At 69.7% G+C, this 27341-nt stretch overlaps 1 protein-coding gene across 1 annotated transcript; it reads right to left on the minus strand.

Annotated features, from left to right (window-relative positions):
- Positions 1 to 200: 200 nt before the first annotated feature.
- Positions 201 to 27300, minus strand: ACAP1 (ArfGAP with coiled-coil, ankyrin repeat and PH domains 1). The gene is made up of 22 exons (XM_050933551.1): positions 27029 to 27300; positions 24485 to 24542; positions 23459 to 23578; positions 22779 to 22832; positions 21935 to 21993; positions 21370 to 21553; positions 12920 to 12964; positions 12245 to 12340; positions 10913 to 10987; positions 9505 to 9617; positions 9200 to 9251; positions 8885 to 8985; positions 8563 to 8674; positions 7330 to 7535; positions 5619 to 5688; positions 5299 to 5393; positions 4879 to 5045; positions 4318 to 4502; positions 4124 to 4233; positions 2464 to 2574; positions 2285 to 2334; positions 201 to 883 (listed from the first exon to the last, which is right to left on the minus strand). Exons 1-22 carry the CDS (start codon positions 27079 to 27081, stop codon positions 783 to 785), a joined length of 2217 nt encoding a protein of 738 aa, XP_050789508.1. The 5' UTR covers positions 27082 to 27300; the 3' UTR covers positions 201 to 782.
- Between the last annotated feature and the right edge of the window lie 41 nt (positions 27301 to 27341).

Genomic DNA, 27341 nt, shown 5'->3' on the forward strand with positions numbered 1-27341 from the left:
CCCAGAGGTGGCCGCATCTCGGTGCCGGGCGAGGGGTCCCTGGGTAACCAGCCGCCCCACCCTAGAGGTGGCTGCATCTCAGCGCCAGGCGAGGGGTCCCTGGATAACCGGCCGCCCCGCCCCAGAGGTGGCTGCATCTCAGCGCCGGGCCAGGGGTCCATGGGTAACCGGCCGCCCCGCCCAAAGGTGGAAGCAAGAGCTGATATTCCAGCCTGGTCTGTTTATTGCACGCCAGCTTTGTACAGATGCCCGGAGCTCCCACTACTCCCCTGGTGGGGGGCTCCCCCTTCCCCTCCATTCAAAGACGCCCCCCCTCAGAAGACACCTCAACCGGAGGAAGGGGGCCACATGCATGTACGTGGGGGGGTTAAACCGACGAAGAGGGAGGATGGTCCCATAGAAACAATAAATAGGAGGGTGGGGACATGGGATTAGCCCCTGCCCCATAATGGAGGTGGATGGAGGGAGAAGCCCCTGCCTTACAATGAGAGAGTGACCTGGGGGCCTGTGATGGGGGGCAGAAGAGGAGATCGGCCCCTACCCCCTACCGCCCCCTAACGAAGAGTCACATCAAAGCAGCAGAAGAACGGGGGTGCAGGGGGGATTATGGTCATTAACAAAGCAGCCAGGGATAGGGGTGGGGGGGAGTCCCTGCTGCTTCGCTGCCCCTCCCAGCCGGGGAAGGGGGAGGATCCAGGAGTGGGGGAGGGGATCCCCCCCCCCACCTGCACACACATACACAAGGGGATGGTGGCTCGGCGGCCCCCCCCCCGGGGGGGGGCCTAGAGGGTGGTGAGTTTCAGGTCTCGGCGGGTCAACTTCTCGGGGTTGTCGGACGCCATCAGGGAGAAGTCCCGGAAGATGTCGAGGTAGGTCTCGTCGCCTGCGAGGGCACAGGGCGTAGGAGTGGGGCAAGGTGCCCCCCAGTCCCGCCCCACAGCCCCCTGCCCCTCCCAGCTCTGCTAGTGCCCCCCAGTCCCGCCCCGCAGCCCCCTGCTAGCCCGGCCTTGCCCCTCCAGCTCTGCCGGTGCCCCTCACTCCCAACCCGCAGCCCCCTTGCACCTCAGCCCTGCCCTCCCAGCTCTGCTGGTGCCCCCCAGTCCCACCCCACAGCCCCCTACCCCCCCGAGCTCTGCCGGTGCCCCTCAGTCCTGCCCCCCAGTCCCCTGCCCCCCCCAGCTCTGCCCCTGCCCCCTGCTAGCTCAGCCCTGCCCCCCCAGTGCCCCCCAGTCCTGCCCCACAGCCCCTGCTAGCCCAGCCCTGCCCCCAGTTCTGCCAGTGCCCCCCAGTCCTGCCCCACAGCACCCGCTAGCCCAGCCCTGCCCCCAGCTCTGCCAGTGCCCCCCAGTCCTGCCCCACAGCCCCCTGCTAGCTGAGCCCTGCCCCCCCAGCTCTGCCAGTGCCCCCCAGTCCCGCCCCACAGCCCCCTGCTCCCCCAGCTCTGCCGGTGCCCCTCACTCCCGACCAGCAGCCCCCTACCAGCTCAGCCCTGCCCCCCTAGCTCTGCCAGTGCCCCCCAGTCCTGCCCCAGAGCCCCCTGCTAGCTCAGCCCTGCCCCCCCAGCTCTGCCAGTGCCCCCCAGTCCTGCCCCACAGCCCCCTGCTAGCTGAGCCCTGCCCCCCCAGCTCTGCCAGTGCCCCCCAGTCCCGCTCCACAGCCCCCTGCTCCCCCAGCTCTGCCGGTGCCCCTCACTCCCGACCAACAGCCCCCTACCAGCTCAGCCCTGCCCCCCTAGCTCTGCCAGTGCCCCCCAGTCCTGCCCCACAGCCCCCTGCTAGCTCAGCCCTGCCCCCCCAGCTCTGCCAGTGCCCCCCAGTCCTGCCCCACAGCCCCCTGCTAGCTCAGCCCTGCCCCCCCCAGTCCTGTCCCACAGCCCCTGCTAGCCCGGCCCTGCCCCCCCAGCTCTGCCAGTGCCCCCCAGTCCTGCCCCACAGCCCCCTGCTAGCTCAGCCCTGCCCCCCCAGCTCTGCCAGTGCCCCCCAGTCCTGCCCCACAGCCCCCTGCTAGCTCAGCCCTGCCCCCCCAGCTCTGCCAGTGCCCCCCAGTCCTGCCCCACAGCCCCTGCTAGCCCAGCCCTGCCCTCCCAGCTCTGCGGGTGCCCCCCAGTCGCGCCCCACAGCCCCTGCTAGCCCGGCCCTGCCCCCCCAGCTCTGCCAGTGCCCCCCAGTCCTGTCCCACAGCCCCTGCTAGCCTGGCCCTGTCCCCCCAGCTCTGCCCCTGCCCCCCAGTCCTGTCCCACAGCACCCGCTAGCCCAGCCCTGGACCCCAAGGACAAGACACCCACCTGACTGTCCCTGCGCGACCTCCGCCTCCCGCATCTTGGCCAGCCGCAGCCTGCAGGGGGCGGTGGGGTGGGAGGGGCAGAAAATGAGACACGTTCCGCACCCCCATCTCCCTGCTTCACCCCTCCCCCTCCATCAGCATCCCCCACCCCCCAACCCCGGGGGGGGGGGGGGAACTCACAGGGTGACGATATCAGCGTTGGCCGTGTCTATGGCGATGGAGAGCGGGTCCTTCCCCTCCGTGTCGACCGCGTTCAGATTGGCCCCCCGCTTGAGGAAGAGGCAGGCCAGCCTAGCAGAGAGCAGAGCCGTGAGAGGCGGGGCAAGGTCCCCCATCCAGGCGGGGAACACGGCCCCGGCCCTGCTTAGCTTCGCCGCCGGCGCACCCCAGGGGTGGCGGGTGCCACCAGGGCGTCGGTGCTGGCGCCACCGCGCCGTCTAGTGGCCAGGTGTGGAACAGCAGCCCCAGGAATTATCCCTCCTGGCTGGGTGGCCCCCACCCCCCCTGACCTCTGGGGCAGCCCCCAGCCCCCCTGACCTCTCTGGCTGCCCCCAGCCCCCCTGACCTCTCGGACGGGCCCCCACCCCCCTGACCTACTGGGTGGGCCCCCAGCCCCCCTGACCTCTCGGGCGGCCCCCACCCCCCCGACCTACTGGGTGGGCCCCCAGCCCCCCTGACCTACACCCCCCGACCTCTTGGACGGGCCTCACCCCCCCTGACCTCTCAGGGAGCCCCCAGCCCCCCTGACCTCTGGGACAGCCCCCAGCCCCCCTGACCTACTGGGTGGGCCCCAGCCCCCCTGACCTCTCGGGCGGGCCCCCACCCCCCCGACCTCTCGGGCGGCCCCCAGCCCCCCTGACCTACTGGGTGGGCCCCACCCCCCCGACCTCTCCGGCGGCCCCCACCCCCCCTGACCTCTCCGGCGGCCCCCACCCCCCCTGACCTACTGGGTGGGCCCCAGCCCCCCTGACCTCTCCAGCGGGCCCTAGTCACCCTGACCTACTGGGTGGGCCCCAGCCCCCCTGACCTCTCGGGCGGCCCCCAGCCCCTCTGACCTACTGGGTGGGCCCCAGCCCCCCTGACCTCTCGGGCGGGCCCCAGATCCCCTGACCTACTTGGTGGGCCCAAGCCCCCCGACCTCTCGGGCAGGCCCCAGCCCCCCTGACCTCTCGGGCGGGTCCCAGCCCCCCTGACCTACTGGGCGGGCCCCAGCCCCCCTGACCTCTCGGGCAGGCCCCAGCCCCTCTGACCTACTGGGTGGGCCCCAGCCCCCCTGACCTCTCGGGCGGGCCCCAGATCCACTGACCTCTCGGGCGGGCCCCAGCCCCCCTGACCTACTGGGTGGGCCCCAGCCCCCCTGACCTCTCGGGCGGGTCCCAGCCCCCCCGACCTACTGGGCGGGCCCCAGCCTCCCTGACCTCTCGGGCGGGCCCCAGCCCCTCTGACCTACTGGGTGGGCCCCAGCCCCCCTGACCTCTCGGGCGGGCCCCAGATCCACTGACCTCTCGGGCGGGCCCCAGCCCCCCTGACCTACTGGGTGGGCCCCAGCCCCCCTGACCTCTCGGGCGGCCCCCACCCCCCCGACCTACTGGGTGAGCCCCAGCCCCTCTGACCTCTCGGGCGGGCCCCAGCCCCTCTGACCTACTGGGTGGGCCCCAGCCCCCCTGACCTCTCGGGCGGCCCCCACCCCCCCGACCTACTGGGTGAGCCCCCAGCCCCCCTGACCTCTCGGGCGGCCCCCACCCCCCCGACCTACTGGGTGAGCCCCAGCCCCTCTGACCTCTCGGGCGGGCCCCAGCCCCTCTGACCTACTGGGTGGGCCCCAGCCCCCCGCACCTACCCGGTGTGGCCCAGGATGGTGGCGTGGTGCAGGGGCCCCCGCCCGGCGCTGTCCGCCTGGTTGACGTTGGCTCCGTTCTGCAGCAGGAACTCGCAGGCCAGCAGGGAGTTCTGGGGAGGGGGAGAGTCGGGGTGAGCCAGGGGCACAAGGGGTTAACGCCCCCCCCCCCAGCTAAGCCCCGTCCCCCCACCTACCACAGCCACGGCCCGCAGCAGGGGGGTCCGGCTCTCCTCGGCGGTGTTGACCCAGTTGACGTCGGCGCCGTGTGCCAGGGCGTCGGCCATGGTGGGCAGGTTCTGGTGACCGGCGGCCCAGTAGAGCAGCGCCCCCGGGTGGAGGCTGCGCAGGTCTTCAGGGGGGGAGCCGGCCTCCCCCAGCTCTGGGGCAGGGAAAAGAGGGGGGGCGCTGTCAGGGACAGGGGGCCACCCGGCCATGTCCACCAGGCTACACCCAGTCCCGAATCCGGCCACGCGTACCCCCCCACCCAGCCACACAGCCCCCCAACCCAGCCACACCGCCCCCCCACAGCCACACATCCCCCCTACCCAGCCACACCACCTCTCACAGCCCCACGTCCCCCCCAACCCAGCCACACTGCCCCCCACAGCTACACTGCCCCCCTAACCCAGCCGCACCACCCTCCCTGCTTCTGCAGGGGCCAATGAAGGGGGCTGGGTTAGACACACCCCGCCTCGAGCCCCACAGGATCCCCCCCTCCCCAGGATCCCACAAACCCCCCCCCCCCAATCAGGTACCTGGAGCCCGGCCAATGCTGCCTGGTTTGGGCTTGAGAGGGGGCCGGGGGGGCCGGTCCCGGTCAGAGGGGCCACGGCGGCCCCCCCGGCTCAGCCGTGCCTCTGGCAATTTGGTGATGAATTTCTTCTCGACGTATTTGGCCCGGATCCAGCTCTCCTTCTCTGCCCTGTGGGGGGAGCCCACAGAGGGGGTGAGAGGGGGCGGGGGGACACACATAGCCTTGTACGGGGGGGGTTGTGGACGTGGGGGGGGCTCTCACCATAAGCAGCCTGGCTAGAGGAGGGGCCGGGGGGCTCGGGGGGTACTGGAGAGGGAAGGCAGGTGGGGCTGGGGCCAAGGGGGCCTCACTGGGGGAGGGAACGAGGGAGGGGCTGGAGGGTTCAAGGGGGCGCTGCGGGGAGGGCCGGGGGGGGCCTCACCGGGAGCAGCCGGGTTGGGGTCTCTTGACGGTCATCTCGTCCACACGCGCCTCGTAAATGCGGTTCAGGGCTCCATTCCCCAGTTCGCACATCAGCTGGGGGGGGAGGGACACACGGGGGGGCCAGTCACAATCCAGATGTTGAATCCCTCCTCCTCCGCAAGCCCTGACCCCCCACCCATCCATGGAGGGTCCCGACCCAGCAACCGGACCTCGCGAGCCACCAACGTGCGGGGGGGGGGATGAGTTCCTAGGCAAACAGCCCCCCCTTAAACCCACCCCCATTGCCCCCCCGGAGTGATTCCCTCCCCCCATTGTTACCTTGACGAGCTCCGGCTCCCAGGAGTCGAGCGTCAGGGAGCGAACCTTGGAGAAATGGACCCCCAGGCTCCTGTGACAGACAGCGGGTGGGGTGTCAGCCAGGGGGGGCTCAGAGGGGATCCCCCCCAGCTGCCCCCCAATGCCCACGGGCACCGGAGCGCTCGATGGCCGGGCTGGGGGGCTACAGGGGGAGATCAGGGGGTGGGGAGGAGGTACTGGTGGATGCACGGGGAGAGGGGAAGGGGGAGATCGGGGTAATGGGGAGATGGGGGTACAGTGAGGGGCCGGGGGTATGGGGGGCACCGGGGGGGGGTTGGGCGTACCGGTGGATGCCGGAGCACTCGATGCACAGTGTGATGCGCAGGCAGGGGGAAATCGGGGTTCAGGAGGGCATTGGGGGGCACTGGGGGTATAAGGGGGCTCAGGGGGGTTTGGGGGTACCGGTGGATGCCAGAGCACTCGATGCACAGCGTGATGCCCAGGCGGGGGGAACCGGGTTTGGATCGGGGTTCAGGAGGGTATCGGAGGGCATTGGGGGGCACCGACGGGTACAGGGGGGCTCAGGGGGTGACCTGGGGGGTTTGGGAGTACCGGTGGATGCCGGAGCACTTGATGCGCAGCGTGATCCCCAGACGGGGGGAGAGAGGGGAGATCGGAGTTCAGAAGGGCATTGGGGGGCATCGAGTACAGGGGGGCTCAGGGGGGCACCGAGGGGGGTTTGGGGGTACCGGTGGATGCTGGAGCACTCGATGCACAGCGTGATGCCCAGGCGGAGGGAGCGGGGTTCGATTGGGGTTCAGGAGGGTATCGGAGGGCATTGGGGGGCACCGAGGGGTACAGGGGGCACCAGGGGGGTTTGGGGGTACCGGTGGATGCCGGAGCACTCGATGCACAGCGTGATGCCCAGGAGGGCGGAGCGGGGTTCGATCAGGGTTCAGGAGAGTATCGGAGGGCATTGGGGGGCACTGAGGGGTACAGGGGGACACCGGGGGGGTTTGGGGGTACCGGTGGATGCCGGAGCACTCGATGCACAGCGTGATGCCCAGGCGGGCAGAGCGGGGTTCAGGAGGGTATCGGAGGGCATTGGGGGGCACCGAGGGGTACAGGGGGACACCGGGGGGGTTTGGGGGTACCGGTGGATGCCGGAGCACTCGATGCACAGCGTGATGCCCAGGCGGGCAGAGCGGGGTTCAGGAGGGTATCGGAGGGCATTGGGGGGCACTGAGGGGTACAGGGGGACACCGGGGGGAGGCACCGGGGGGGTTTGGGGGTACCGGTGGATGCCGGAGCACTCGATGCACAGCGTGATGCCCAGGCGGGCGGAGCGAGGTTCGATCGGGGTTCAGGAGAGTATCGGAGGGCATTGGGAGGCACCGAGGGGTACAGGGGGGCACCGAGGGGTACAGGGGGTACCGGTGGATGCCGGAGCACTCGATGCACAGCGTGATGCCCAGGCGGGTGGAGCGGGGTTCGATCAGGGTTCAGGAGGGTATCGGAGGGCATTGGGGGGCACCGAGGGGTACAGGGGGGCATCGAGGGGTACAGGAGGGCACCGAGGGGTACAGGGGGTACCGGTGGATGCCAGAGCACTCGATGCACAGCGTGATGCCCAGGCGGGCGGAGCGGGGTTTGATCGGGGTTCAGGAGGGTATCGGAGGGCATTGGGGGGTACCGAGGGGTACAGGGGGGCACCAGGGGGGTTTGGGGGTACCGGTGGATGCCGGAGCACTCGATGCACAGCGTGATGCCCAGGTTGATGCTGGCCCACTCGGGCGCGGGCTCCCGGCAGTCGCAACACTGCGCGTTCCCCTCCAGCCGCTGCACCTGGTCCAGCACCCGCTTGTCCCCGCCCGCCCGCGGGCCCCGGCCCGACGCCTCCAGGGTGCCGCCCACCAGCGAGGCCGGGCGCTCCGGGTGCTGGGGGGGGGAACGAGGGGGTTAGGGGGCTGCCTGGGGTCTCCGCTCCCCATCCGCAGGCCCCCCTTCCCCCATGGTGTCCCCCGCTCCCCGCCCGCAGCCCCCACTTCCCACACCCGCAGCCCCCCTTCCCCCATAGTGCCCCCTGCTCCCCACCCATAGGCCCCCCCTTCCCATACCTGCAGCCCCGTTCCCCTACGGTGTCCCCTGCTCTCTGACCGCAGCCTCCCCTTCCCCCTACCCCTACAGCCCCCATGTTGCCCACCCGCAGCCCCCTTACTCCTAGGCGGAGGGGAAGGGGGGCTCCTGGGGTGTCCCAGGGGTCCATGCCTGGCCTGGGGGCTCGGCCCGCCCCCTGGCTGAAGGCTGAGGGGATGGGGGGCCCCGGGGGGCTCCGTACCTGGCCAGGGGGCTTGGCCCTCCCCTGGCTGAAGGCTGAGGGGATGGGGGGGCCCCGGGGGGTCCGTACCTGGCCAGGGGGCTTGGCCCACCCCTGGTTGAAGGCTGAGGGGATGGGGGGGCCCCGGGGGTCCATACCTGGCTGGGGGGCTTGGCAGGCCCCTGGCTGAAGGCCGAGGGGATGGGGGATTCCCGGGGGGGTCTGTACCTGGCTGGGGGGCTCGGCCCGCCCCTGGCTGAAGGCCGAGGGGATGGGGGATTCCCGGGGGGGTCCGTACCTGGCCGGGGGGCTCGGCCCACCCCCGGCTGAAGGTGGAGGGGATGGGGGGGCCCCAGGGGGGTCTGTACCTGGCTGGGGAGCTCAGCCCGCCCCCGGCTGAAGGCCGAGAGGATGGGGAGGCCCCAGGGGGGTCTGTACCTGGCCGGGGGGCTCGGTCCGCCCCTGGCTGAAGGTGGAGGGGATGGGGGGGCCCCAGGGGGGTCTGTACCTGGCCGGGGGGCTCGGCCCACCCCCGGCTGAAGGTGGAGGGGACGGGGGGGTCCTGGGGGGATCCGTACCTGGCTGGGGGGCTCGGCCCGCCCCTGGCTGAAGGCCGAGGGGATGGGGGATTCCCGGGGGGGTCCGTACCTGGCCGGGGGGCTCGGCCCGCCCCTCGCTGAAGGCCGAGGCGATGCTGTTCTGCACGGCGGTCAGCCAAGCCTGCTGGTGTCTCTCCGAGTCGGCCTGCAGCAGGCAGCTCCTGCGGGGGGGGGACATGGGGCGTGAGGGGGGGCTCCGTGGGGCCCCCTCTCCCCAGCCAGAGGGGGGGCGGGAATCCCAGCTTGAGCAGGGGGAGAGGAAGAGGGTGACGGGGGGGGCTGGGGAGGCGCAGTGTGGGGGGTAGGGGCTTGGCACCGACGAAGGGGGGGCAGCAGGGAGGCTTGGGGGGCGGCGGGGGGGCAGGACTTACTTGGAGGGGGAGACGACTTCGAAGCAGAAGCGCCGCTCGTGGTCGGGGCAGGGTTTGACGGTGCAGAGCCGCAGATCTTCCACCACCACCGTCAGCGCGTCCTGGGGGGGACAGAGAGATGCTACCCCATAGCCCCCCCAAACCCTGCCTATGGGGGGGCAGAGAGGAAAGCCCCCCTCAACACCCCCAGGCAGGCTGAGACCAGCCCCCTCCCTGCTACAGAGAGACAGCACCCCAAACTCACCCCTGGCCGGGCCCCGTCCCCCCCACTTCTTGGGGGCCCCCCCAGTTCCTCCCCCAAATGCCCCCACTCACCTTGGCCCGTTTCTGATACACCAGCTGATTGCTCTGGATGGAGAACCAGCGCCTGGCGGAGAGCGGGGGGGCTGTCAGTGGGGGGGAGAGGGGTTAGGGGCACACAGCCCCCCACCTGGGGGGGGAGTGCCATAAGGGGGCGGGGAGGGTGGGAGGGGAAGGAGGTGGGTTGGGGGAGGGACGTGTGGGTCTCCGGGACCCCGGACGATGCGGATGCGCATGGGGGGCAGGGGAGTCGGGAGGGGCGTGGGGGGAATTGGGGGGGCGTGGGGGGAATTGGAGGGGCAAAGGGGGGGCTCTCTGACCTGCTCCACGTCTTGAAGGCGTTGCTGGCTCGTTTGTAGAGGTACCCCTCCATCACCACCCCGTCCGGCGCCTCCCCGCGCCCCTCCAGCACCGCCTCGTCCTGGGACAGGTCCTGGGGGGGCAGGGCTGTTACTGGGGGGCTGGGGCCAGGGCCGCCCCCCTCCACAGCCCTGCCCTCGCCCCAGGGCTCCGCCCCCACCCCACCGAGCCCCGCCCCCACTCTCCTAGCCACAGCCCCGCCTCCACCCCACCAAGCCCCACCCCCACTCTCCTAGCCACAGCCCCGCCTCCACCCCATCGAGCCCCGCCCCACTCTCCTAGCCACAGCCCCGCCTCCACCCCATCGAGCCCCGCCCCACTCTCCTAGCCACAGCCCCGCCTCCACCCCATCGAGCCCCGCCCCCACTCTCCTAGCCACAGCCCCGCCTCCACCCCACCAAGCCCCGCCCCCACTCTCCTAGCCACAGCCCCGCCTCCACCCCATCGAGCCCCGCCCCACTCTCCTAGCCACAGCCCCGCCTCCACCCCATCGAGCCCCGCCCCACTCTCCTAGCCACAGCCCCGCCTCCACCCCATCGAGCCCCGCCCCACTCTCCTAGCCGCAGCCCCGCCTCCACCACCATCGAGCCCCGCCCCCACTCTCCTAGCCACAGCCCCGCCTCCACCACCACCGAGCCCTGCCCCCTCCTAGCCACAGCCCCGCCTCCACCACCATCGAGCCCCGCCCCCACTCTCCTAGCCACAGCCCCGCCTCCACTCCATCGAGCCCCGCCCCACTCTTCTAGCCGCAGCCCCGCCTCCACCCCATCGAGCCCCGCCCCCACCGCACCAGCCACAGCCCCGCCTCGACATCCACCCCTATGGTCCTGCCTTCCCAGGGCCCCACGCCCCAGCCCACCCCCCCCCCCAAGCAGAGCCGCCCATAACCCTAAGGCCCTGCCCCACTAGCCCCAGCCAGGTTCCCTCCTCCCATGGCCCCGCCCCAGCTGCCGCAGCCCCGCCCTTGCCCCACCAAGCCCTGCCCCCACCCCACCAGCCCCGCCTCCATCCTACCGAGCCCCACCCCCACCCCACCAGCTGCAGCCCCGCCTCCACCTGGGTCTTGCTCCCCTACACCAGCACTGCCCCCACCCACTCCAGACCTCAGCTCACCAGCCGCTGCCCCCTCTGCCCCATAGCCAGCCCTGCTCCCGCCCACAAACCCCCAGGGCTTACCCCCCCAGAACCAGCCCCCACCCCAGTATATTCCCCCAGCACACGCTCACTGGCCCAGGCCCCACCCCTCCATATGGTAGCCACACCCCCTGCCCACAGGCTCCTCCCACTGCACCCCATAGCTGTCTCTCCCCAGAAGCCCCCCCCACCAGAGGCCCCCTCCCCCCGACACTTGCCCCCAGCCCCCCCCACCTTCTGTTTGATCATGGCGTGTCTCTGCTCCATGTCCCGCTTCTCCCGCGCGGACTCCAGGACCAGCTGGTGCAGCTGCGGAGGGCAAAGGATGGCGGGTGAACTTCCCAGATACCCCCTGCCCCGGCCATGCATGGGGCTGGGAGCCCGGATGCCTGGGTTCTCTCCTTGGCTCTGGGAGGGGAGTGGGGGCTGGTGGGGTACAGCAGGGGGGGCTGGGAGCCCAGACGCCTGGGTTCTCTCCCTGGCTCTGGGAGGGGAGCGGGGGCTGGTGGGTTAGAGCAGGGGGGGCTGGGAGCCAGGACTCCTGGGTTCTCTCCCCGGCTCTGGGAGGGGAGTGGGGGCTGGTGGTTAGAGCAGGGGGGGCTGGGAGCCAGGACTCCTGGGTTCTCTCCCCTGCTCTGGGAGGGGAGTGGGGGCTGGTGGTTAGAGCAGGGGAGGGCAGGAGCAGGACTCCTGGGTTCTCTCCCCACAGCTTCTGTGCCTGGCATTTGAGCCCTGTCGATTTTTCCACAACTCCCCGTCCCCTCCCCACACCCCTGAACATCTGGGCTGGGAAGGGACCAAGCCTACATCCCCCCCGCCACCGCCCCAGGAGGAACCCCCCCAAGTCGGGGGGGGGGTCAGAGGTCACCGGGCAGGAAACCTGAAGTGAAAACAGGAAGCGGCCAAGCGAGTGTCAAACTTGGCAGCTGCTGTAGTTGTCTATGGGGTGGGGGGGCGCGTGAAATCGCCCAGGTGAACCCCTCCCCCCCACAGCTGCTAGATCCAGGGGTGTCTGATTCCCCATTACATGCTCACCATGCAGCCTATGACCTCCCACCAACAGCTCACCCCCCCACACTGTATCCCCCCCTGCCACTAACCCAGCAGCCCCCACTCCCCTTCCAGAGCCTGGGAGAGAACCCAGGAGTCCTGGCTCCCAGCCCCCCTGCTCTATCTGACCAGCCCCCACTCCCCTCCCAGAGCTGGGGAGAGAACCCAGGAGTCCTGGCTCCAAGCACCCCTGCTCTAACCCACCAGCCCCCACTCCCCTCCCAGAGCTGGGAAAGAACCCAGGAGTCCTGCACCCACCTGGCCGAGGTGGGTTCGAAGGCCGCGGGCGCAGGCTCCCCGGGGTGGGGGCCTGTTCTCCGGGCAGAGGAGGCCCCGGGCCCCGCGCCGCCGGCTGGGATGTGAGCGCCGGCATCCTGTCTGCTGCATGGCCCCCGGTGGGAAGTCACCGCCCCCTCCCATAGCCCCGCCCTCCTCGGCCCCCTCCGGACCTGTCCCCTGCCCCCTCGTATCTCTCTGCCCCCCCACACCTCAGTTCTGCCCCACAAGTTCCCCCACCTGGGCGCCCAGCTCCCGGCGGTATTTCTCCAGCTGCTCTGCCAGCCGGTGCCCCTGCTCCAGGCAGCAGGCCTGGGCGTCCATCAGCGCCAGCATCTAAGGGGCAGATGGGGGGGGGTCACAGCCTGGCTATGCATTGCCCCCCAATCCCACAGATCCCCCTCCCTGCCCCCTCAAACCTCCCTTCCTGCCCTTCCGCACTGCCCTCACTCTGTACCCCCCTCCCCACGGCCCCCTGCACTGCCCCCCCGAAGCCCCACATTCCACAGCCCCCCCGCACTGCCCCATCCCCCATCCTACAGCCCCCTTCCTGCCCCTTCGCACTGCCCCCACCCTGAACCCCCAACCCTACATTCCCCAATCCTGCCCCCACACACTGCCCCCACCCCTGCATCCTGCCCCCAATGGGCCCCCCACATGCTCCCCGCTGTACCCTGCCCCCCACCAGCTTCTTTATCCCTCCATCCCCCTGATGGCCCCCCCAATGCCTTTCAGAGCCCCCCACACCCTGCCCAGCTCCCCAGATACAGACCCCCCCCCAGGACTCCCTCATACTCCCTGTCCCCCAGAGATCTCCTCCCCCACAGACCCCAATCCCTCCATTTTCCCTCACAGCCCCCCCCCGTTCCCACAACCCCTACCTCTTGCCCCCCCCCACACCATCACCCGACTCACAAATTGGAGGATCTCAAATTTCTTCTTGGACTGGATCACGTTGATCTGGGGGGCAGGGGGGGCAACTCTGGTCAATTCTGGAGAGAACAGGGGGCTGAGCCCCCCTAAGCTCGCCACTCCCAGCCCTGCCCCAAAGGGGCTCCAGCCCCCTCCCTCCCCCTCTGCCCCTCCAGTCCTAGGAAGCCCCCGAGCCTCCCAGAGACACCCCCAGTTCCAGAGACCCCAGCCTATCTCCTGCTCCCCCAGTTCCAGCCCCATCCCAGGACACTCTGCCCCCCAGATATCCCCACCCTGGACTCCTCTCACTTCCCCCCAGATCCCCCAGGGCCCTCCCACCTCAGCCCTTCTGCCTTCTCTGCTCCCCAGATCCCCCCCACTCCAGGCCCCTCCCTTTTTCCTGCCCCCCAGATCCCCCCACCCACCCCGGGCCCCTCTCCCTTCCCGGCCTCCCACAACCCCACCCGTCCCAGACAAGGGTTGCCAACTTTCTATGCACACAAAACCCAACACCCTGCCCCGCCCCTCCTCTGAGACCCCGCCCACGCCCCGCCCCTTCTCCAAGGCCCCGCCCCCGCTCACTCCATTTCCCCCGCCCCTCGCTCCCTCCTGCCACCCTACCTCACTCGCTCATTTTCACTGGGATGGGGCAGGGGATTGGGGTGCAGGAGGGGGCTCCGGGCTGGGGCAGGGGATTGGGGTGCAGGAGGGGGCTGGGGCAGGGGATTGGGGTGCAGGAGGGGGCTCCGGGCTGCAGCAGGGGATTGGGGTGCAGGAGGGGGCTCCGGGCTGCAGCAGGGGCAGGGGATTGGGGTGCAGGAGGGGGCTCCGGGATGGGGCAGGGGATTGGGGTGCAGGAGGGGGCTGGGGCAGGGGATTGGGGTGCAGGAGGGGGCTCCGGGCTGGCGCAGGGGATTGGGGTGCAGGAGGGGCTGAGGGCTCTGGTTGCAGATGCAGGTTCTGGTGTGGGGCTGGGGATGAGGGGTTTGGGGTGCAGGAGGGAGCTCCGGGCTGCGGCAGGGGGCACTGGGCTGCAGCAGGGGCAGGGGTTTGGGGTGCAGGAGGGAACTCCGGGCTGCGGCAGGGGGCTCTGGGCTCCGGGCTGGGGATTGGGGTGCAGGAGGACCTGAGGGCTCTGATTGCAGATGCAGTTTCTGATGTGCGGCTGGGGATGAGGAGTTTGGGGTGCAGGAGGGGGCTCTGGGCTGCGGCAGGGGCAGGGGATTGGGGTGCAGGAGGGGGCTCCGGGATGGGGCAGGGGATTGGGGGGCAGGAGGGAGCTCCGGGCTGGCGCAGGGGATTGGGGTGCAGGAGGGGCTGAGGGCTCTGGTTGCAGATGCAGGTTCTGGTGTGGGGCTGGGGATGAGGGGTTTGGGGTGCAGGAGGGGGCTCCGGGCTGGGGATTGGGGTGCAGGAGCTGAGGGCTCTGGTTGCAGATGCAGGTTCTGGTGTGGGGCTGGGCATGAGGGGTTTGGGGTGCAGGAGCGAGCTCCGGGCTGCGGCAGGGGGCTCTGGGCTGCAGCAGGGGCAGGGGTTTGGGGTGCAGGAGGGGGCTCCGGGCTGGGGCAGGGGATTGGGGTGCAGGAGGGAGCTCCGGGCTGCGGCAGGGGGCTCTGGGCTGCAGCAGGGGCAGGGGTTTGGGGTGCAGGAGGGAACTCCGGGCTGCGGCAGGGGGCTCTGGGCTCCGGGCTGGGAATTGGGGTGCAGGAGGACCTGAGGGCTCTGATTGCAGATGCAGTTTCTGATGTGCGGCTGGGGATGAGGGGTTTGGGGTGCAGGAGGGGGCTCTGGGCTGCGGCAGGGGCAGGGGATTGGGGTGCAGGAGGGGGCTCCGGGATGGGGCAGGGGATTGGGGTGCAGGAGGGGGCTCCAGGTTGGGGCAGGGGATTGGGGTGCAGGAGGGGCTGAGGGCTCTGGTTGCAGATGCAGGTTCTGGTGTGGGGCTGGGGATGAGGGGTTTGGGGTGCAGGAGGGGGCTCCGGGCTGGGGCAGGGGATTGGGGTGCAGGAGCTGAGGGCTCTGATTGCAGATGCAGGTTCTGGTGTGGGGCTGGGGATGAGGGGTTTGGGGTGCAGGAGGGGGCTCCGGGCTGCGGCAGGAGGCTCTGGGCTGCGGCAGGGGCAGGGGATTGGGGTGCAGGAGGGGGCTCCGGGCTGGGGATTGGGGTGCAGGAGCTGAGGGCTCTGGTTGCAGATGCAGGTTCTGGTGTGGGGCTGGGGATGAGGGGTTTGGGGTGCAGGAGGGAGCTCCGGGCTGCGGCAGGGGATTGGGGTGCAGGAGGGAGCTCCGGGCTGCGGCAGGGGATTGGTGTGCAGGAGGGGGCTCCGGGCTGGGGCAGGGGATTGGGGTGCAGGAGGGGGCTCCATGCTGGGGCAGGGGATTGGGGTGCAGGAGGGGGCTCTGGGCTGCGGCAGGGGGCTCTGGGCTGTGGCAGGGGCAGGGGATTGGGGTGCAGGAGGGGGCTCCGGGCTGGGGCAGGGGATTGGGGTGCAGGAGGGGGCTCCGGGCTGGGGATTGGGGTGCAGCAGGGGGCTCCGGGCTGGGGATTGGGGTGCAGGAGGGGCTGAGGGCTCTGATTGCAGATGCAGGTTCTGGTGTGGGGCTGGGGATGAGGGGTTTGGGGTGCAGGAGGGGGCTCCGGGCTGCGGCAGGAGGTTCTGGGCTGCGGCAGGGGATTGGGATGCAGGAGGGGGCTCCGGGTTGGGGATTGGGGTGCAGGAGCTGAGGGCTCTGGTTGCAGATGCAGGTTCTGGTGTGGGGCTGGGGATGAGGGGTTTGGGGTGCAGGAGGGGGCTCTGGGCTGCGGCAGGGGGCTCTGGGCTGCAGCAGGGGCAGGGGTTTGGGGTGCAGGAGGGGGCTCCAGGCTGGGGCAGGGGGCTCTGGGCTCCGGGCTGGGAATTGGGGTGCAGGAGGACCTGAGGGCTCTGATTGCAGATGCAGTTTCTGATGTGCGGCTGGGGATGAGGAGTTTGGGGTGCAGGAGGGGGCTCTGGGCTGCGGCAGGGGCAGGGGATTGGGGTGCAGGAGGGGGCTCCGGGCTGGGGATTGGGGTGCAGGAGGAGCTGAGGGCTCTGGTTGCAGATGCAGGTTCTGGTGTGGGGCTGGGGATGAGGGGTTTGGGGTGCAGGAGAGGGCTCCGGGCTGCAGCAGGGGGCTCTGGGCTGCGGCAGGGGCAGGGGATTGGGGTGCAGGAGGGGGCTCCAGGTTGGGGCAGGGGATTGGGGTGCAGGAGCTGAGGGCTCTGGGTGCAGATTCAGGTTCCGGTGTGGGGCTGGGGATGAGGGGTTTGGGGTGCAAGAAGGGGCTCTGGGCTGGGGCAGTGGGCTCTGGGCTGCAGCAGGGGCAGGGGATTGGGGTGCAGGAGGGGGCTCTGGGCTGGGGCAGTGGGCTCTGCGCTGCAGCAGGGGCAGAGGATTGGGGTGCAAGAGGGGGCTCTGGGCTGGGGCACTGGGCTCTGGGCTGCAGCAGGGGCAGGGGATTGGGGTGCAGGAGGGGGCTCTGGGCTGCGGCAGGGGATTAGCGTGCAGGAGGGGGATCTGGACGGGGGTAGGGGATTGGGGTGCAGGAGGGGGATCTGGACTGGGGTAGGGGATTGTGGTGCAGGAGGGGGCTCCGGGCTGGGGATTGGGGTGCAGGAGCCTCAGCTCTGGTTGCAGATGCAGGTTCTGGTGTGGGGCTGGGGATGAGGGGTTTGGGATGCAGGAGGGGGCTCCGGGCTGTGGCAGGGGGCTCTGGGCTGTGGCAGGGACAGGGGATTGGGGTGCAGGAGGGGGCTCCGAGCTGGGGCAGGGGCAGGGGATTGGGGTGCAGGAGGGGGCTCCATGCTGGGGCAGGGGATTGGGGTGCAGGAGGGGGCTCTGGGCTGCGGCAGGGGCAGGGGATTAAGGTGCAGGAGGGGGCTCCGGGCTGGGGCAGGGGATTGGGGTGCAGGAGGGGGCTCCGGGCTGGGGATTGGGGTGCAGGAGGGGCTGAGGGCTCTGATTGCAGATGCAGGTTCTGGTGTGGGGCTGGGGATGAGGGGTTTGGGGTGCAGGAGGGGGCTCCGGGCTGGGGCAGGGGATTGGGGTGCAGGAGCTGAGGGCTCTGATTGCAGATGCAGGTTCTGGTGTGGGGCTGGGGATGAGGGGTTTGGGGTGCAGGAGGGGGCTCCGGGCTGCGGCAGGAGGCTCTGGGCTGCGGCAGGGGCAGGGGATTGGGGTGCAGGAGGGGGCTCCGGGCTGGGGATTGGGGTGCAGGAGCTGAGGGCTCTGGTTGCAGATGCAGGTTCTGGTGTGGGGCTGGGGATGAGGGGTTTGGGGTGCAGGAGGGAGCTCCAGGCTGCGGCAGGGGATTGGGGTGCAGGAGGGAGCTCCGGGCTGCGGCAGGGGATTGGTGTGCAGGAGGGGGCTCCGGGCTGCGGCAGGGGATTGGTGTGCAGGAGGGGGCTCCGGGCTGGGGCAGGGGATTGGGGTGCAGGAGGGGGCTCCATGCTGGGGCAGGGGATTGGGGTGCAGGAGGGGGCTCTGGGCTGCGGCAGGGGGCTCTGGGCTGCGGCAGGGGCAGGGGTTTGGGGTGCAGGAGGGGGCTCCGGGCTGGGGCAGGGGATTGGGGTGCAGGAGGGGGCTCCGGGCTGGGGATTGGGGTGCAGGAGGGGCTGAGGGCTCTGATTGCAGATGCAGGTTCTGGTGTGGGGCTGGGGATGAGGGGTTTGGGGTGCAGGAGGGGGCTCCGGGCTGGGGATTGGGGTGCAGGAGCTCAGGGCTCTGGTTGCAGATGCAGGTTCTGGTGTGGGGCTGGGGATGAGGGGTTTGGGGTGCAGGAGGGGGCTCTGGGCTGCGGCAGGGGGCTCTGGGCTGCAGCAGGGGCAGGGGTTTGGGGTGCAGGAGGGGGCTCCAGGCTGGGGCAGGGGGCTCTGGGCTCCGGGCTGGGAATTGGGGTGCAGGAGGACCTGAGGGCTCTGATTGCAGATGCAGTTTCTGATGTGCGGCTGGGGATGAGGAGTTTGGGGTGCAGGAGGGGGCTCTGGGCTGCGGCAGGGGCAGGGGATTGGGGTGCAGGAGGGGGCTCCGGGCTGTGGATTGGGGTGCAGGAGGAGCTGAGGGCTCTGGTTGCAGATGCAGGTTCTGGTGTGGGGCTGGGGATGAGGGGTTTGGGGTGCAGGAGAGGGCTCCGGGCTGCAGCAGGGGGCTCTGGGCTGCAGCAGGGGCAGGGGATTGGGGTGCAGGAGGGGGCTCTGGGCTGGGGCAGTGGGCTCTGGGCTGCAGCAGGGGCAGGGGATTGGGGTGCAGGAGGGGGCTCTGGGCTGGGGCAGTGGGCTCTGCGCTGCAGCAGGGGCAGAGGATTGGGGTGCAAGAGGGGGCTCTGGGCTGGGGCACTGGGCTCTGGGCTGCAGCAGGGGCAGGGGATTGGGGTGCAGGAGGGGGCTCTGGGCTGGGGCAGTGGGCTCTGCTCTGCAGCAGGGGCAGAGGATTGGGGTGCAAGAGGGGGCTCTGGGCTGGGGCACTGGGCTCTGGGCTGCAGCAGGGGCAGGGGATTGGGGTGCAGGAGGGGGCTCTGGGCTGCGGCAGGGGATTAGCGTGCAGGAGGGGGATCTGGACGGGGGTAGGGGATTGGGGTGCAGGAGGGGGATCTGGACTGGGGTAGGGGATTGTGGTGCAGGAGGGGGCTCCGGGCTGGGGATTGGGGTGCAGGAGCCTCAGCTCTGGTTGCAGATGCAGGTTCTGGTGTGGGGCTGGGGATGAGGGGTTTGGGATGCAGGAGGGGGCTCCGGGCTGCGGCAGGGGGCTCTGGGCTGCAGCAGGGGCAGGGGATTGGGGTGCAGGAGGGGGCTGCGGGCTGGGGATTGGGGTGCAGGAGGGGCTGAGGGCTCTGGTTGCAGATGCAGGTTCTGGTGTGGGGCTGGGGATGAGGGGTTTGGGGTGCAGCAGGGGGTTCCGGGCTGCGGCAGGGTGCTCTGGGCTGCAGCAGGGGCAGGGGATTGGGGTGCAGGAGGGGCTGAGGGCTCTGACTGCAGATGCAGGTTCTGGTGTGGGGCTGAGGATGAGGGGTTTGGGGTGCAGGAGGGGGCTCCGGGCTGCGGCAGGGGGCTCTGGGCTGCGGCAGGGGCAGGGGATTGGGGTGCAGGAGGGGGCTCCGGGCTGGGGCAGGGGATTGGGGTGCAGGAGGGGGCTCCGGGCTGGGGATTGGGGTGCAGGAGGGGCTGAGGGCTCTGATTGCAGATGCAGGTTCTGGTGTGGGGCTGGGGATGAGGGGTTTGGTGTGCAGGAGGGGGCTCCGGGCTGGGGCAGGGGATTGGGGTGCAGGAGCTGAGGGCTCTGATTGCAGATGCAGGTTCTGGTGTGGGGCTGGGGATGAGGGGTTTGGGGTGCAGGAGGGGGCTCCGGGCTGGGGCAGGGGATTGGGGTGCAGGAGGGGGCTCCGGGCTGGGGATTGGGGTGCAGGAGGGGCTGAGGGCTCTGATTGCAGATGCAGGTTCTGGTGTGGGGCTGGGGATGAGGGGTTTGGGGTGCAGGAGGGGGCTCCGGGCTGGGGCAGGGGATTGGGGTGCAGGAGCTGAGGGCTCTGATTGCAGATGCAGGTTCTGGTGTGGGGCTGGGGATGAGGGGTTTGGGGTGCAGGAGGGGGCTCCGGGCTGGGGCAGGGGATTGGGGTGCAGGAGCTGAGGGCTCTGATTGCAGATGCAGGTTCTGGTGTGGGGCTGGGGATGAGGGGTTTGGGGTGCAGGAGGGGGCTCCGGGCTGCGGCAGGAGGCTCTGGGCTGCGGCAGGGGCAGGGGATTGGGGTGCAGGAGGGGGCTCCGGGCTGGGGATTGGGGTGCAGGAGCTGAGGGCTCTGATTGCAGATGCAGGTTCTGGTGTGGGGCTGGGGATGAGGGGTTTGGGGTGCAGGAGGGGGCTCCGGGCTGCGGCAGGAGGCTCTGGGCTGTGGCAGGGGCAGGGGATTGGGGTGCAGGAGAGGGCTCCGGGCTGCAGCAGGGGGCTCTGGGCTGCGGCAGGGGCAGGGGATTGGGGTGCAGGAGGGGGCTCCGGGTTGGGGCAGGGGATTGGGGTGCAGGAGCTGAGGGCTCTGGGTGCAGATTCAGGTTCCGGTGTGGGGCTGGGGATGAGGGGTTTGGGGTGCAAGAGGGGGCTCTGAGCTGGGGCAGTGGGCTCTGGGCTGCAGCAGGGGCAGGGGATTGGGGTGCAGGAGGGGGCTCTGGGCTGGGGCAGTGGGCTCTGGGCTGCAGCGGGGGCAGAGTATTGGGGTGCAAGAGGGGGCTCTGGGCTGGGGCAGTGGGCTCTGCTCTGCAGCAGGGGCAGAGGATTGGGGTGCAAGAGGGGGCTCTGGGCTGGGGCACTGGGCTCTGGGCTGCAGCAGGGGCAGGGGATTGGGGTGCAGGAGGGGGCTCTGGGCTGCGGCAGGGGATTAGCGTGCAGGAGGGGGATCTGGACGGGGGTAGGGGATTGGGGTGCAGGAGGGGGCTCCGGGCTGGGGATTGGGGTGCAGGAGCTGAGGGCTCTGGTTGCAGATGCAGGTTCTGGTGTGGGGCTGGGGATGAGGGGTTTGGGGTGCAGGAGGGGGGCTCCGGGCTGCGGCAGGGGGCTCTGGGCTGCGGCGGGGCAGGGGATTGGGGTGCAGGAGGGGGCTCCGGGCTGCGGCAGGGGCAGGGGATTGGGGTGCAGGAGGGGGCTGCGGGCTGGGGATTGGGGTGCAGGAGGGGCTGAGGGCTCTGGTTGCAGATGCAGGTTCTGGTGTGGGGCTGGGGATGAGGGTTTGGGGTGCAGCAGGGGGCTCCGGGCTGTGGCAGGGGGCTCTGGGCTGCAGCAGGGGCAGGGGATTGGGGTGCAGAAGGGGGCTCCGGGTTGGGGCAGGGGATTGGGGTGCAGGAGGACCTGAGGGCTCTGATTGCAGATGCAGGTTCTGGTGTGGGGCTGGGGATGAGGGGTTTGGGGTGCAGGAGGGGGCTCCGGGCTGCGGCAGGGGGCTCTGGGCTGCAGCAGGGGATTGGGGTGCAGGAGGGGGCTCCGGGCTGGGGATTGGGGTGCAGGAGGAGCTGAGGGCTCTGATTGCAGATGCAGGTTCTGGTATGGCGCTCGGGATGAAGGGTTTGGGGTGCAGGAGGGTGTCAGGGGTGCAGGCTCCAGGTGGTGCAGCCGGCACATCCCCTCCCCAGCTCCTACGCGGAGGGGCAGCCCGGCGGCTCTGCGCGCTGCCCCCTCCGCAGGCTCTGCCCCTGCGGCTCCCATTGGCTGCCGTTCCCGGCCAATGGGAGCTCTGGGGGTGGTGCTTGGGGCGGAGCCAGCGCGAGGAGCCTCCTGGCTGCCCCTACGCATAGGAGCCGGAGCAGGGATGTGCTGGGTTCTTCCGAGGAGCCTGCTAGCCCTGCCAGGCCGCCGACCGGACACTCTACGGCCCTGTCGGCGGTGCTGACCGGAGCCGCCAGGGTCCCTTTCTGACACACCCCATCCCAGACACACACGTGCCCCGGTGCCCACCTGCAGGACGTAGTCGAGGGCGCGGGCGCGGGCGCTGGTGCGGGCGGCCTGCAGGGCCAGGGCAGCCTCCTCCGCGTCGTGCTGCTTCCGGCGTGGCACCTCGGCGTTGTGGTGCAAGGCGCTGGCCAGCCCCTCGCTGCCCCGCTCGAACTCCCTCCGCGCCTCCCTGAACCGCTTCACGTCCCTGGGACAGCGGGGGGTCAGGGGGGACCCTGAATCTGGCCCCCCCAACCTGGTCCCCCCAAACCCAGGCCCTCGCTGCCCCCCAAGCCAGAATCGGCACCCCTCCCACCCCGTCCAGAACCCAGCCTGCCTCCCCACTCCCAACCAGCCCCCAACTCCAAATCCAGCCCTCTCCCCCCGACTCCAGGCGCCTCATCCTAAATCCACCCAGCCCCCCCGATCATCAGGGCACCCCCACAATGCTCCCCTTCATCTGTTTCCAACCTCTCGCCCCCCCCCACAGCCCTAACCATCTACCCTGCACCTCCCCAAAACTGCCCCTCACAGATACCCCTGGGAAGCCTCCCCATCCTCCTGCCCCCCTAGCCCCCCCCAAACTCACTCTTTCACCAGGGTATGGATGTGTTGCCGGGACGACTGCTGGGTGCTGTCCAGAAGCTCCTGCAACGAGCCGGGAAAGGGGTGGGGGTGTCAGAGATTGGGGGTGTCACAGCTTCGTGGGCTCAGCGGTGAAAGATTGGGGAGACTGGGGAGAGAGGAAGGAGAGGGATCAGAGATTGGGGGGAACAGCTGGGAGAGGGAGAAGGGGTCAGAGATTGGGGGGCCCAGGGAGAGAGGAGGCAGGGGTCAGAGATTGGGGGGAACCCCCAGGGGAAAGTAGAGGGAGTCAGAGATTGGGGGAACCCCCAGAGAGGAAAGAGGGGATCAGAGATTGGGGGGTCCCGGGGAGAGAGGAGGGAGGGGGTGAGAGATTGGGGGAACACCCAGAGAGAGGAAGGAGGAGATCAGAGATGGGGGGGCCAGGCAAGAGGGGAGGGAGGGGGGTCAGATTGGGGGAACTCCCAGAGAGATGGAGAGGGGGTCAGAGATTGGGGGGCCCAGGGAAAAAGGAGGGAGGGGCTCAGAGATTGGGGCGAACCCCCGGGGGGAGTGAGAAAAGGTCTGAGATAGTTGGGGGTCCCTGGGAGAGATCGAGCCGGATGACACTATTTGGGGTTCACCCCCACACCCCCAAATCAGGAAAGGTGCCAGGGGGACATTGGGGAATGGGGTCCCAAGGAGGCGGGGGCTGGACCAGGGCAGGTGGGAGGGGAGAGAGGGCCCCCCAGGGGAAAGGGGCAGAGAAACCTAGAGCAGGACGGAGATGGGGACCCAGCTGGAGGGGGGAGGAGTCAGAGGTGTTGGGGGACAGGGTCTTGGGGGTGAATGGGGGGAGCATCTCTCACCACTTGGTTGTCAATCATTTGGTTGAGGCTGTCGGAGAATTTTTCCAGGCACTCCTGGGGGGGCAGAAAGAGGGGCAGAAGGTGAGTGAGGGGCCCACAGGGCCCCCTCCCCGAGCTGCTGGGTGTCAATGCCCCTGTACCGTTACCCACCCAAGGTGATTCCCCGGCCCTGAGGCCAAGCCCCTCCTCTTTGCACCCTTAAGAGAGAGAGCGTCATGTGGCAGTGAGTTCCCCAGGCCAAGGAGAACCTGCACTACAGCACCCCCTAGTGCTGCACTGGGGCATGGGGGCCAGCACTGCCTGCTGGGGGGTGGGGGGCCAGCGCTCCCAGCTGAGCCCCCCTCCCCGTGCCCCTAGGGAAGCTGCGTGGGGGGGAGGGGCAGGACTGGAGCACCCCCCACCCCAGCTGGCTCAGGGCCCCATGGGGGACAGGAGCTAGTGCCACAAACAGAGCCCCCCAGATCAGCCCCCTGCCCCAGACCCCCCTGAATTGGCCCCACTGGCCCCCCCAGCCCAGCCCCACGCCCCTCCCAGCCCAAGATCCCCCTGAATCAGCCCCATGGGCCCCTCCAGCTCCAGGTCCCCCTGAATCCTCCCCCCAGGCTCCCCCAGCCCCAGATCCCCCTGAATCGGCCTCTCGGACCCCCCAGCCCAACCGGGGTGGGGGTGGGGAGACTCACGCTCATCATGGCGTCCCCCTGGGCATGCTGGGAGAGGTCGCGCACCCCCCCGACGAAGGCCTTGCTGGCGGCACAGTACTGACGCCCCGAATCCAGCATGGCCCCACAGAGTTTCAGCAGCTGTCGGGGAGACGGGGGGGTCAGCCACATGCAGCCTGGGCCCCCCTTGTGCCTCTCCCCCCAACCAGTGCCCCCCCAGAACCATCCCCTTGTCCCCCTCCAGCCCCTCAGAACTAACCCCGCTGCCCTCCATCCAGCTCCCAAGAACCAGCCCCCCACCCTCCATCCAGCCCCCCAGAACTAACCCCATCGTCCTTCATCCAGCCCCCCACTATCAGCCCCCCAGAACCAGCCCCACCCTGCCTTCCCTCCAGCCCCCCAGACCCAGCCCCCTGCCCTCCATCCAGTCCCCCAGAACCAGCCCCCTGCTCTCCATTCAGTCCCCCACCCACTATCCAGCCCCCCAGAACCAGACACTTGCCCCCATCCAGCTCCCCCAGAACTAACCCCACTACCCCTCTCCATCCAGCCCCCCAAACTAACCCCACTGCCCTCCATCCAGCCCCCCACCCACTATCAGCCTCCCAGAACCAGCCCTGCCCTGCCTTCCATCCAGCCCCCCAGGCCCCCACCCTCCATCCAGCCCCTCAGAACCAGCCCCCCGCCCTCCATCCAGCCCCCACCCACTATCCAGCCCCCCAGAACCAGACACCTGCCCCCATCCAGCTCCCCCAGAACTAACCCCAGTGCCCCCTCCATCCAGCCCCCTAGAACCAGCCCCTGCCCTCCATCCAGCCCCCAGAACTAACCCCACTGCTCTCCTCCATCCCCACAGAACCAGCCCCCCGCCTTCCCTCCATCCCCACAGAACCAGCCCCCTGCCCTCCATCCAGCCCCCCTGAACTAACCCCCCTGCCCTCCATCCAGCCCCCCAGAACCTGCCTCCTACCCCCCCCCCTCCAGCCTCCCAGGGCAGCTCTATGGACACCAGGACACCTGGGTCCCATCCCCACCCCCCCACCTCACCTTCTCCAGCCGCGTCTCCAGCTCAAAGACATCACATTCCACCCCCTCGACGGCAGCCCTGGGGGGGCAGGATGGGGTTAAAGGAGGATTTGGGGGTCGCTAACAGCCGCCCCCAACCTCCCACAGCACACGGAGGGGGGGCACTTTGTTACCCCAGGAGCAGGTGCCCTGTGGCAGCAGGGGAGAAGGGGCAGCTGGTGGGGCCAGGGACTAGGCGGGGATTGGGGTTCCCCAGGGGCAGGGGGCTGGGGAAGGGATCAGGGTCCCAGGGGGCAGGGAGAGTGGGGCGTGCTGTGGGGGTCAACTGCTGGGGGGCCATTTGGGGGCCACAAGGGAGGGTGGGGGACATCAGGACTCACTAGGAGATGGGGGACGGGAGGGGGTGGCAGGGCCCAATGGGGTGGGGGGGTTCCCGGGCGTGTCAGGGATCAATGGGGTAGGGGACAGGGTTCCTGGGGGGTCAACGGGGGCTGAGGAAGGAGAGGTATTTTCCCGGGGGCGGGGGCGTAAATTGGCAGCACCCATCCCCACCCCCACCCCAGGAGCCGCCTTTCGCTCTCCCTTGCGGTCACTTCTTTCCGGCCTGGCCCTGCTACCTTCACCAGCCCCACAACCACTTCCTGTCACCCCCCCTTGTCGCCTGGCAACCCCCCCACACCAGTTACGGGGAGGGGGGTGGGCGAGGACCATTTTGGAAATGGAAAAAATAAACCCTGCAAAACCACCCCTGACGCGAGCAGAGAGGATCATGGGAGACACGTTCTCTGGGGTGGGGAATGGGGCAGGGGCCTGTCCCCTCTGGGGGTTGCTGGCTCCCATCCGGCCCCAGGAGGGGGACTGGCTGGCTCAGGGGGCCAAGATGGTCCCAGCCATCCCAGCATGCACTGGGGGTCTCATGCCCTCTTCCTGCCCCCCAAAAAGGAGGGTGAGGGAGGGAAGTGGCAGCAGATTTGGGTGGGGAGGTGGGGAAAGTGGCCAGCCCCATCTCCGAGCTGGTATCGGGGGCAGGGGGGGGTGGCTGGGAGAGAGAGACACTCTCGAGGGGGACATGGTGTGTGTGTTTGCGGGTGTATGAGAGAGATTCAATACACACATGCACACAGAAGGGGGACGTGTGTGTGTGTGTTGTCTGTGTGTGTATGTGTGTGTGTTGTCTGTGTGTGTCTGTGTGTTAGAGCGAGGGATGCCCCCCGAGGGACACAGATCTCGGGAGGGGGTAGCTACGCCCCCATCCCCAAAGCGGCACTGGGGCGTGGAGACGCAGCCAGGCAGGCAGAGCCATGCTCGGCCCCTGGCTACAAACCCCTCCCTGCCCTCTGGGCCTGCTGGGGCCCTGATCCCCATTGTGGGGGGGCTGTGTGTCCATCCCTACATCCCCTGCCCCAGAGCCCTGATCCCCTCGGGGGGGCCGTGTGTATCCGTCCCTCCATGCCCTGCCCCACAGCCCTGATCCCCTTGGGGGGCCGTGTGTGTCCGTCCCTCTGTCCCCTGCCCCAGAGCCCTGATCCCCGCAGGGGGCCGTGTGTTTCCGTCCCTCCGTCCCCTGCCCCAGAGCCCTGATCCCCTCAGGGGGTGGGGGGCGGTGTGTATCTGTCCCTCTGTCCCCTGCCCCAGAGCTCTGATCCCCTCTGGGGGGAGAGGCGTGTGTGTCTGTCCCTCCCTCCCCTGTCCCCAGGGTCCCGGATCCCTGTGGGGGAGCCGTGTCTTCCCTGCCCCCAATTGCTCATCCTCCCCGGCCACAGCTCTGGTTTCCGGCCCTTCGGGTTGCGCAGCACCTTGCGCACCGGCTGCTTCCTGCCCTCCTTGCTTCAGGGTGTGCGTGTGTGTGTGTGTGTGGGGGGGGAACCTCACGCCACGTGGGCTCACTGGCGTCTGGAAGACACCCGCAGGAAATGTGTTATGAGCAGGCGTGGGGTGCTGGCTGTATGGGAGGGGGGACACAGGGGGGCAGGGAAGAGCAGAGGGATGGATAATGTGTGCAGGGGGGGACACCTAGAGAGGGGACGGGGGGTGAGGTGGAGTGGAGAACTACAGGGGGGTGGCACAGGGGGCAAGTGAGGGGGTCACCTCACAGCCCCCCAGTACCCCTCCCTAAGACAGATCACCCCCCGGTTTCACCCCGAGGGAGATGGCTCCCAGCCCCCCCAGGCTCTCCCCCCCGAGAGATTAAATTGGGGGGGCTGTTTGGCCGAGGGGTTCCCCAACAGCTCAACCTGCCCCCCACAATAAACCAGCTTGGGAACAGCCTGTTCCCACCCAGACAAAAAATTTAACCAGCGTTTACAGAGGGCCAGGTCCCAGGGGACCCTGCTCCAGCCCCCCGCTACAGAGCCGGGGAGCCACCAGCCCCCCACTCCTGTCCTCGCTTCCCGGCCCGGCACGGCTTGGCACGGCACGGGCGCCCCAGGCGCACGGAGAGATGCGTAAAAGCGCACAAGCTGCCCCGGGGAAAGGGGAGGGTTTGAGACCAGTGCGGGGGGAGAGGGGAGCACGGGACCGGAACCGGGCCCCGAACCGGACTCCCCGGCCGAGCGTCAGACCCACCTGAACCGGGGAGAGTCCTTCAGACACTCCTCGAAGTCCAGTTTCACCGTCATCCTGGACGGAGGGAGAGAACCAGCCACTGAGGTCGGGGCTCCCCGGCGCGGTCCGGCCCGGCCCGGCGCGGAGAAGGCTCCGAAACCACCCGAGCGCCTCGGGCAGAGAGACGAGAGCGGCCGCGCAAGGAGGCACCGACACCTGCACGGGGTGGGGGGGAGAGGAGAGAGCGCACGGGGAGGGGACCAGGGCGCACGGGGAGGTGCGGAGCCCAGCCCCGCCTCGGGGAGGGGTCCTGGGGCGCACGAACCCAGCCCTA

Source organism: Gopherus flavomarginatus, chromosome 23 (assembly GCF_025201925.1).
Source record: "Gopherus flavomarginatus isolate rGopFla2 chromosome 23, rGopFla2.mat.asm, whole genome shotgun sequence".
NCBI classification, from domain to species: domain Eukaryota; kingdom Metazoa; phylum Chordata; order Testudines; family Testudinidae; genus Gopherus; species Gopherus flavomarginatus.